General features: G+C 39.4%; 2 protein-coding genes across 2 annotated transcripts; one reads left to right on the forward strand and one right to left on the reverse strand.

Annotated features, from left to right (window-relative positions):
• Window positions 1-392: 392 nt before the first annotated feature.
• On the reverse strand, window positions 393-3,297 carry LOC124179746 (MORC family CW-type zinc finger protein 4-like). The gene is made up of 6 exons (XM_046564444.1): window positions 3,150-3,297; window positions 2,809-3,005; window positions 2,612-2,722; window positions 2,252-2,480; window positions 1,140-2,155; window positions 393-1,056 (listed from the first exon to the last, which is right to left on the reverse strand). Exons 1-6 carry the CDS (start codon window positions 3,295-3,297, stop codon window positions 1,021-1,023), a joined length of 1,737 nt encoding a protein of 578 aa, XP_046420400.1. The 3' UTR covers window positions 393-1,020.
• A 2,092-nt stretch (window positions 3,298-5,389) lies between these two features.
• LOC124179720 (7SK snRNA methylphosphate capping enzyme bin3-like) lies at window positions 5,390-8,674 on the forward strand. Its single transcript, XM_046564407.1, has 5 exons — window positions 5,390-5,563; window positions 6,083-7,031; window positions 7,162-7,552; window positions 7,641-7,859; window positions 7,948-8,674. The coding sequence occupies exons 2-5, from the start codon at window positions 6,106-6,108 to the stop codon at window positions 8,494-8,496; spliced, it is 2,085 nt and encodes a 694-aa protein (XP_046420363.1). The 5' UTR covers window positions 5,390-5,563; window positions 6,083-6,105; the 3' UTR covers window positions 8,497-8,674.
• The last annotated feature ends 2,970 nt before the right edge of the window (window positions 8,675-11,644 follow it).

The raw sequence follows: 11,644 nt of genomic DNA on the forward strand, positions 1-11,644 counted from the left end.
ATTAACTGATACGGTCTTGATTTGCTTGAATGAAATCCTTCGCCTAGATTCTTTGAAAGAACTCTGTGTAACAAGAGGGTGCAGAATTTCATTAAGACAGCGTTAAACTAATGAGTGATTAAAATCGCAAATTCTAGATAACCTAATCCAGTAGCGAATTGATAGCTATGCGAGGAAAAAAATGTTTCGCTTGAAAAGTACATATTGCAAAAATATACGCATACATATAGCGATGCATAAAAATCCATTCGTCGTGATTTCTAAATATAAGTATGATGCACGGCGAAGGGATATGGCGAATGAAATAAAACTAAACTGCGTATTTGTACAGTATTTGCGTTAATTACATAAAACAACCATTCTGGGTGTGAGTGTATTTATAGAATCAGATTCAACGCAAGTAATGAGATATCGTTTTTAACATGGAATGAAAATTATTAAATCACACGGTAATATATCTGTAGGTACGACTTAGGCCAACTCGCGTACGCGTTTTTGCGTTATTTTCGTATTATCCAATTTAATTGAAATGATTTTGGAGCGGCAGCGCGGCACTAGCGACTGATCTCTGAATCAGTAGAAACACCGGAAAATCTTTTTGTCGGCAACACACGCGACTACTTTAAGCTCCAGTCGGTAAGTAAAATCTTGTGTTCTCAGTTCTTGTTAAAAAACTTACTATCAACAAATCTTCAACGGCAGTGCCCCGTTTCCGCACATCGATAAAGAAGAAATAGATTTATATTTCTTACCCTCACATTATGTATCGATGTGATTTATTCGTTTTTTGTTTAATCGTCTTCTACTATTATGTTAGATCGCATTACACCACGGTACGAATTACGATATTTAGTTGGTATTCAAGTTAAGCCGACAACATTTATGTACGATAAATTAATTTGTAAAATGAACTCCCTGTTGCGATACTGATCATGTGGCCTAATACCTTATAAGAGTTGCAGTGAAATGAGAAGACAAAAAAAAACTTACGTCACACTTGACGCGCCGCAATTAAACGAGTTAAAAATCCTCATCACTAGTGAGCAGCTCGATGTACTGCAAAACAATAAGCGAGAAAAAAAATATAATATAAATCGGATACAAATAGAATATGTACTGGTACAGAATAAAATTCTCACCTGAATGTGCTGCGGTCGTTTTTCCAACCTCTCATTCTGTCGACTTACAGTCGGACCCGATTCTCCTGACGTCTCACTGAGCAAGCTCTGTCTTGCCTCGGTACGAATCCTGTCGATATCACCGTCGATAGACATTCGAGAAATCACTTTCTCAAAGCTTTTCTCCTGCTCTTCCTCCCTCTTCTTATCATCAAAGAACCATGCCGGCGGTTTGCGGATAGCGGAAGTCTGGTCTCCGGTTTTTCGGCCAGACTGAGTCCAACTTTCATGAGCCGATTCGTCTCTCGTTGTGAATTCGGAGAGTGCTTTAAGATATCGAGATCCCGGAAGTTCGTTTTCTTTGTCATTCCTAATCAACTTCTCGGACATCGATCCTTGCAAGCTGCACCGATTCTTTCTGTCCTCGTTGAGGGATCTCAACCTCAGGGAAAGACTACTGGGCGGACGCTGAGGTGAGCACTCTATCACTTCAGGCGATTTGACCATCGTTGCCTCGCCCTCTTCGATGACTTTGTCGATCGAAGACGGTTCTTCGTTTTTCGTTTGAGCAACGTTGGAATTCACAACCAGCTTTTGGAATGGCTTGTTCACCGCTTTGCGAATTTCCGATACGTTCAGATGTTTCTTGTCAGGGAGAACCGAATATTTTTCTGCTACACCTTGGTTTTTCTGCTCTTTCCTCGTGTCAATCGCATGTCTGTTCAAGGGAGCCAGAAATGTTCCCTCGCCTTTAAACGTCAAGGAGTCTTGGAGAAGGCTCGAATTAACGCTACAAGTGTCGTTCAACGAATCACAGTTCGAACTACTTGACATTTCGGTAGCATTATTTATCCCGCTGTCATTGAGTTCTGTATTCTCATTTTCTGCTGTCGTTACTACGGGTGTTTTCTCACGTTTAAATGATGTCTTTGTTGAATATTTTTCCTGTTCCTTTTTTTTTGGTTGCTTCAGGGATCTTCTCGGTCTGTCGTTTATGACGATCAGGGTATTCTTTTCGATACCGCTCGGCCCGGCATCTATAATTTATATTTAACAGATCGTGGTATATAGTTAAGGCCTTTTCCATTATCAGATATGAATGAAAAAAGAATGATAATAGTGTATTTTCTCACCGTTTTCAGAGCTACCAGAATCTGCATGAGGAGCAGGTTGAATTGAATTGGTGCTATTCTCCGTATTCTTAAATAATTTAGACAGCTGCTTGGCCAATCTCCAAGAGTTGTAACTGTATTTTTTCAATCTCTGCAAAATTGTTAGATGCATTGCCTCCTCCGCAATGGCACATCCTTCGACAATCTTTTTGCGTTGTGAAACGGTCAAATTTTTCCCACGGAGCTTAGCCTACACAAGTCCAAAGCAAATAGGAATAAGAGAAATTCACGTTTCGTATATATAAGAAGACCACGAGGATTATATTATTACAGTACGGCGGCAGTGGGAGTAGAATTTAGATACAAGATTTTCATATATACCTTCAGGGCAAACGAGGGATTCTCATTTCCTACAAATGGTTTGAAGAAATTGCTTTTAATCCAGGCGCGAGTCACTATAGTTTTGCCGAAAAATGTCACGTAATACTGGCTCTGGAAATTCGCAAATGAAATTTACGTCATACAGAACATAGTGAACGCGCAAATCAAAGTGAAAGCGTAACGAGATATTGTCTCACCGGTACGATCGAATTGGGATTGTCGAACCAATAAAATCGCTTAAATTCGGGAGAGAAGTCGATCATCGCCGGACTCCATGGATGCCCGATTACTTTGGCCCACACGATACTCCCTGCCTTGAATTTACTCTCGATGAACATTTCGTCCTTCGGGAGTTCCGTGCACTCCGGTGCCGAACATTTGTTTCTTGATTTATCTGTCGAATAGTAAAAATAAAAACAACAGTGAGCGTATATTTCAAAACTTGATCAATAATTGTGGTATCTGCTATCGGCACGTGTCGGGATATTGAACATTCGCCACCGTCATATGATAAATAATATTTATATTTCAGACGTACCGGGATTCATGGAGCAATACCATTCTTCAGGCACTTCAAGCGGGTCATCGATGTTCGCTACGTAACGCCACTTTTTGCAAGTTGGTTCGCAGCATTCGATCCAGAGACCATGTAAGTTGGGTATCACGGTATTGTTATCGTCCTCCATGGCTTATATGGTTCGAAAATCGCAGACCTATTCGATAAAATCAGAAAACCCATTTCAATTGAAAATATATCCATATAACCGAGCCGAATAAAGTACAGACGAATGAAAATAAGGAGTCAAAGAATCGCACTGCACGAAGAGTTAGTTGAATAAAATGTGACGCAATTTTGAGATTTTTAGCATATCAATTGTATATTATACATAATAGGGAGTGCAGCCGATATACACTAGTTATCAATTATATTATACTATATTATTTAACAATAAACAATCGATCACGGACTATGTACGAATAAATTAACTATATTCTGAAGTGAGTGAATTCTCCCGGCTTCGACGGATTGGTCAATTCTTCCCGATTACCTTGGCACGTGCCGTTTCGATCATAATTCTTGAAGGAATAGCTCCAGCATAGGTCCTTTCTAGTTTCCTGATCATTTTCCGCCGCTAGATCCGCTTTGTTTTCCTTGTCATACGTCAAATCGTTCTTCAGTACGTTTCCTGCTTTGTTACGGTTCTTCTTTCTATATCCCTGACCCATTCCAGCAGCGAAGCTCTGCCGAATCACTGTGGAAAGGTTTGCTTCGTCTGTAGGGATGTTGAGAATTTTTCTCGGCATCACGGCAACGTCTATTAATTTTCCCCGCGTATATTTGTCCTGGTTTTGAACCGACTTCTTCGGCGTACCGAGGTAGTAATTCTCCTCGTTCTCCCTGTCGCTGTAGTAAACAAGCTTCTTTGGCCTCAACACCTTCTTGTCGAATTCCTTGCGAGACTTGATCGGTGCTCCTGGCGTCGAGGCGCATCTTTCCTGTATATTCGGTGGCGTGGCTCGACCATTTTCATTCACATCCTCGTCGTCCTCGCAATCCTCGTAGACCAAAACCCTGGCTGCAGGGTTCGTCCGCTGGTTGTTCACCTTGATGCCGAATCGTTGTTGATTAGTACTTGATACCTGAAATAATATTGCGCATTGGTTACAAATCATTATCCGCGTAAACGAATTAAAGAACGATAATCACAATGTGACTGCGTTTCTCACCTTGATACTTTTTTTCTCGACCTCGGTGAAGTCGTGAAAGACGCTGGTAACCGTATCGAAAAATTTCAATTCTTTCGAAATTATTTTACCCTGTATTTTACGATCACTTCCTATCATTTCGACTCCGTTCTTCGCTGGTTCGGAATTGAATATCAACGCTCTCGCTGCCTTCTTCTTCCTTTCCGCCATTTTATTTTGTACTTTTTCACATTGGGCGTACAATAAGCTCTTCAACGCATAATGTCATGGAGATATACATAATTCATCCGAAGATAGATTCATATCTGTATACTTACTTCGTTATCCAAAATCTCCGAAATGTGAAGCTGGTATGCAAACGTAACGAAACAAAAAAATCTCGCGAGTGACGATTAAAAATTTTAAACCATCATTATCGCTGCTCTCTTCACATCGTCCCTTTTATCATGAGTAAATCACGCATTGGCCTTGCCAATGATTAATATCTGAGACTCAGACAAATGGGAAATGCCAATTATTACTGAATCGTCAATCACCACTGAGTAAAAAGAAAATGATAATCGGTATTGTAATAAATACGAGCTCGTGGTACCAACAATTTTTTTCAGACATTTTTTTTTTTTCACGTTCCTCTTTCGAGACAACGGCACAACAATTCAGAAATTAACGCAAGCTACCAGTTCTTTAATTACTTCTCATCACGTATACGGAAATGGTCAGGACTTACCTTAAGCAAGCAGATTGTAAGGTGAGAACAGGCCTGAGTTGGAAATGATAAGAACGAAACGGAATTAAGGTAACGAGTGCCAAAAGATCGGATGACTCGCAAGTGAGTTCGCAGAACAAAATCCGAAGTGAATATCTGTTTGAAAAACAATTGAACAGCAGCCGCGGAAGATTACAAATATCCGGCCAATCAGATCACCGTATACAGCGGCAAGGGCCAATGGGCAAGTCGCTTCAACGCTGGGCGGGAAACCGCGAAATACCTCTCCTTTTTTTTCGTGTTGCGCGATGTCGCCCGAAGTTAACCGAAGTCGGTTCGGCTCGGCAGGCAGCAGCCCACATGGAAAATGGAGATTGAACAGAGTGAGCAAAGGAGGCATTCGCCATCGTTGATGGTTGTATGGCAGGCGTCGTGAAACGGGCGGGTCGCTGCAGCGAAGAATAGAGCGTATTTGTGTGCTTAATGACTGTCGAAAGTGGACCGAATCGAGGAAGAAAATAGCCGCGAGCAGTTGAGAGGTAATGTTTAACGGGCTATTTGCCACAAAATTGTCAAAACATTATATTAAATTGCAGACTTCACGGGAGCTGAACCATTATCGGGGCACGTAAACTACCCATTGCGCATGCGCCGTTGCGGGAATGATAAATTTACGCGCAATACGTTTGGCTAACGTTTAATTATTCGACTGGATATATTTCCACCTCACATACCTGTCATTCCGAATTTTCCTCGAATTTTCATGCATCAATTCACCCGCCGTATCCTCCCATCCCTAAGACCCAATCTCTTTGTCATTTTAACTGATATTAAACAATTAACACCAGTCGTACTTAAAACCTTATATTTTACTACTTAATTAAAATAAGAACGTCCTGTTGTTCAATTTCACACATTATTTTATCCATGCCACATTTATATCTATACGAGTCGACTGCTTGCCTAGTGCATTCGTGCCTTTTGTTCTGATTCTAGTATTCAGCATCAGGTGCAAATACAATTTCAAACAAATTTTATATTTAATTTTTTTATTTCAGTTCAGTGAATCATAATTAGCGAAATGTCATCAGCTCAACTCGATCGTCAAATGAGGATGGGGAGTGTGAAAGAAAGGAAGGAGAACGAGAAGGGTAAAAAATCTGTCAACCTGGTTTACAAGAAGCACAAGCACGAGGAAAGTCGTCATTTTAAGTTCAGCAGAAAACGTTCGCAGAGTTTTACAGGGAATGGTAAATTTTTCCCACCTCATAAACGGCGTAAGAAAGACGGAGGTATTATTCCGCCGACAAAGTTTTTGCTCGGCGGTAACATCTGCGATCCGTTGAATCTGAACAGCATGCAAGACGAGGAGATAAACAGAGCGATGAATGCAGTTACTCCGAAGTCGAGTCCTCTGCCGACGCCGAAACATAGGAAAGGCGCCATCGAAGTTATCATTCCGCCTAACATATGCGACCCTCTGAATCTGAACAATTGTAATGACGATGATGAGTACGAGAAACATCTAATTTCCCCCACAAAAAAGGGCTCCAAGAGACGAAACAGAAAACGCAAACGTGCATCGTCCAGCTCTGGAAGGGACGACGCTATTGAACCAGCTTCGGAAGCAAAGAACAGCGAAAAGGAATCGGTAGAAAATGCCGAACCTGTGCCTGCTGGCGTTGAAGAGAAGGTCGAAATTAAGCTTGCCCCTGCACCTCTGAGTTCTCCGCCTAGTAATCCTCCAGTAGTGGAAACTAAACCAGAAACTACTAGTCCTCAGAAAGATAAGAACAAGTTACGCCTCAAGGGGCTAGACGATCTGAAAGACAAACGACTGCGTAAGGTGGACGTTAAGGATAAAATTGTCAGTCCTGTTATCCCACAGCCTGGGGCTTGGAAACCGAGACCGCAGCATCGTGCTAGTCAGGACAAAAAGAAAAAGGCACAAAAATTGCCCAACTTTAGAGCCAAGGATGCGCAGTATCAATACGGCAACTATAACAGGTATTTGTTTAATTAAGTAAAGTTATAATTCTCTTAGTATTAAACATTTTTCAAATATCTACTTTTTTGAGTTTATTACAAAATGATTAAAGAATCAAGGACTCATTTGGTAAATTAATTTTATTTCTAGGTATTACGGATATCGAAATGCCCATGCCGAAGAAGATGGAAGACTCGGCGTGTTCGCCAGAAGAAAAGAGTTATTCTACGGGAAGGACGTGCTGGACATAGGATGCAACATTGGACACATTACATTGTCGATCGCCCGTGATTTTGCCGCACGTAGCGTGACTGGAATAGACATCGACAGAAAGCTGATTAACATAGCGAGGAAGAATGTCAAGCATTATGTAAACTGTGTCAGATCACCGGCGACTCACGAAGACGGAGGGAAAGGAAAAGACTGCGACGCGAGCTTTTATCCCCTATCGATGCCAATCAGCTACGGACTTATCGATATACCTGGTTTTACAAAGAACAAAAGTCAAAAAGGCTTCCCATACAACGTCACGTTTGTACAGGTAAGCAGCGATTTCATTTACATCTGCAAAAACTCCCTGTCATTCCAAAAAAGCGTCTTGTAACGATTTTTTCTCTACCATTTTTCAGGGTAACTATATATTGGAAGACGACGCGCTGCTGGCTTCGGAACAGCCGCAGTTCGACGCTATATTATGCCTGTCAATAACAAAGTGGCTGCACTTAAATTTCGGCGACTTGGGGCTGCAGAGAGCTTTCAAAAGAATGCACGCCCAGCTGAGACCCGGCGGTGTACTTGTACTCGAGCCTCAGAGTTGGGGCAGCTATGGAAAGAAGAAGAATCTCACTGTAAGTGTAATCGTGATCGTTATATCTGGACGGCGCAGTTTTTTCGTTATTAAGAAAACTGATCATATACTTCTGGTTATGCTTTCAGGAACGGATATACAAGAATTATCACAGCATCGAGTTCTTACCGCACAAGTTTACACAGTATTTGCTGTCACCGGAGGTCGGTTTCAGTAAATGCGAGGTAGTTTCCATACCGCCACATCCTTCCAAGGGCTTCCAGCGGCCGATTCAGCTTTTTACAAAGGCACCCCTGACTCCCGAGACCGCAGGTGAACCGACACCAAGCTCGATGGCGCAAAGTGAACGCAGAGATTTTGAAAGGGATTTATTTCCAAAGGATTCTAAGAAGGAGGGAGGGAACATGTCGGAGATGAGTCAAATCAGCACGGAGTCACTCAGCCAATATGAGCAGTTAGAAAATGTTTACGCGCCCAGCGCCACACCCTGCTACGATACCCCGTGCCACACAAACGATAGTCAGCCGATAGAGCCTAAGACGATGTGTTACATTGATATGGATATAGAGAATGCGGAGAGCGCTGCTGCTAGTGCTGCTGCAAGTGCGGCAGTCGGTGGCAGAGTTGAGAAAACAGACATTGGTAACGATAACAAGCAGCAGTCAAAAGGCAGATGATAAGAAATTTGAAGAACTGTCGATGATAATCACTACGAGTAAATCAACCGAGTATCAACTAAAGCGGATAAAAGTTCGACCGCAGAGAGAGAGGGTGATATTTGAGAGTAGAGAAGGAATAAAAAAAAAAAAAAAAAGGTACCTACTTGTGATAAATGATGGACACGATTGAAGCGGACAATTGATACTTTGTTGCCAAAATTCAACTCGAAACCACAAGAAAAATAAAGATATTGACAAATACCAGTGACGACAATCGCGAATGCCATAGCCTAGCTACATAGCGTTCTAAAAAATATATTTCTGATCAACGAGATGGAGGATAATGTACTTCTCTTGGGCTCGACGAACAAGAAGAAGAAGAAGACGAAGGAGACGAAGAGGTGAAAAATAAAAAGAAGTATATGAATTTGAGCGGAAGTATAAATGCGGCAAAGTGCGGTAAAGCAATAGGTAATAATATCGATAACAGACGATGCAAAACACTGTCAAGAGTGACGAACCAATCCATGATGAACGTAAAACAATTCTGCGATCGTTAACAACATGCGAGAAGAAACAGAGATCGATTGTATAAATATGTACGTAAATCTGAGGTAGAGCAATAGCTATGAGAAAGTAGACGAAAGCGACTGGAGAATAGATGAAACGAGTAAAGTGACGAGCAAAAGAGAAGGGAATTAATAGAAATGAGAAATATCTATCTATAGATGTAAAAAAAAAAAAGAGCTATGTGAGAGAGAAGTCCGAAGAACAGACACAGCCAGCGACTAGGCGAGTGCGAACGCGGAAAGTTAAATCCGATAAGATGTAAGTTGAAATCGTACGATCGAACTTGAATAGTTATTCAGGTTGTAAATGGTGGTGCTAATAAGCCTGGTGTGCATGCGCTGTACCTGATTACCCGTTTACGTATTGTTGGCGAATAGGTACGTACCTCAAAGCCAAATGAAACGTCGCTGTTGTTTTACCATTTGATTGTCGACCTCTGTTTATATTATAATAATAACATACGCGTTAAATTACTTACTTAACATTCTCGCTATGTAAATACGTATATATATATATAATATTATAATATAACACACACACACACGCGCATATATGTATATTTTAGATAATTATTAAGATAGTTTTATCAAAAATTTGTATTAGCTCATGGTATATACTTGTAATGCTAGAAAATTTCAACGCTATCGTGATAATAGTTAAATTCTAATTTCTCAATTGGTAGATATAGTTAGTTATCGCTGAATATAAAATCACACCTTTACGATTTATGTATACGCAGTTTACCGACACCGACAAGTTTATTATTATCACGTAGAAATCTACAAGGCTTCTTTTCTTTTTGTTTTTTCCCCCGTTTTATTATTGATAATTTTTTATTTCTTATTTCCTTGTCTCTCTCGTTCCATCCCTTGGATTCAAATAACGGAGCTTTAACTTCTCACCTATTAATATGTAATAAAGATAATAATTATAATAATGATAACGATGATAAATAAGTATTGAAAATTTATAATGCAGGAACATTTGAAACTCAAAACAAGACAAATACATACACACATAACGTATATGTATCCACGATAAAATTAATTATCAATAGTTGAACGAAATTTTCTTAAATAAAACATTTTTCACGTGTCCGAAATCATTTCCACATGCGCATAATTAATTTCAACACACCGTATGAATGCTGACATATTATGCCGTTCTCCGCATACTATACGCATCTACATTTTCGTCAGTTTACAAGTCACTTAAATATATTCTACTCCCCCGCGATTGAAGAGACGCGGAAATACCGAGACCCCATGCCAAGATCGTACAATACGTACCATACACAAATACCCATATGCGTGGAGTTTTACACTTGACTTGACTCACATTTCCACTACGACTATTTTCCTTGAAAAAAAAATTAAAAAATAAAGAAAATTCTCCCCTCACGTTACACGTCCGCAGTCTCCTTCTGCACGAAGTCGTGAGGGGAAAAAAAATCACCAAAAACGTTGTTTTTTTTCGTTATATTTTATTTATTTTTTAACGCGTGAAACGTGTAAAAGAAAAAACACTTCGCAACTTCCGGTTCTTATGAGTACAGTAAATGGGTATAAATTGAGCGCTTCAATTTACAGCATTTATGTGGAATGCCCGTTATATGCATAGATCAATTAGCAGTATACACCTATATATATATATATATACATATATAATAAATATATATATATATATTTATATTAAAATCTGTTGTAAAAATATGTGTGAAAAGCAGCAGGAAAGAGAATTTAAAGCTTACGTGTTTATTAAAAATCATAAAGATCGAAATAAATATATCAGTGACACACGAATCGATATGCGAATAAATTTCAAAAAGACTTTCGTTATTTTTTCATCTTTTCTCTTTTTCTTTTTTTTTCTTTTGATTAAAAACTGTCTCGTTGATCCTTTGTATTCTGCTAGTCCACAAAAGTTCTTTCCTGCAGCTCTTGAAGTGTTAAAATTATATGAAAAGTTCGTCACAGAGTTATCCGATCACTTTAAGCGGTAGTATTATTAATGTATGTGATTCATATTTAAGTTATAGAGGCGTGCTGGCTGTGCCTGTGTTTAAGCAATCGAGCCAAAATAAAATTCAAATACCATCAAAGCCCGTGCCTAATTAAACCCTCTAAGATGAACTATACAGGGCTGCGATATATTAAATATCAATCAATTAGGTTACTCATCCGAAGACTGACTTTTTGGCTTTACTCAAAATTCTTTAAATGAAATGATATTCTCGTTAATAAAAAAAAAACAAAAAAAAAAAAAAAAATTCGAACTAAGGTTAACAACAAAAGAAAAAAAAAAAAAAAGAGAAAGAAAGAAAGAAAAAAAAAAAATAGAAAAAAGAAAAATTGTCTACAGCTTTTAAATTACACGCTGAATTTTGATGCCCGTTTTTTTTTATCAAATACAATCTGTAAAACTACATAATTTGACGCTCCTGATTTCGATCGATTTTGTAATCTGTCTGTTCTCGTTCGTGCGATTAATTGTTAAGTTTTTCAATTATGCAATCGAATTCTCGATACGACATTCATTCTTCTTTTACAAAAAAATGTATCTACCCACACGTGGGTGCATCTATCGATGTGTTATG

This window comes from Neodiprion fabricii, chromosome 4, assembly GCF_021155785.1.
Source record: "Neodiprion fabricii isolate iyNeoFabr1 chromosome 4, iyNeoFabr1.1, whole genome shotgun sequence".
NCBI classification, from domain to species: Eukaryota; Metazoa; Arthropoda; class Insecta; order Hymenoptera; family Diprionidae; genus Neodiprion; species Neodiprion fabricii.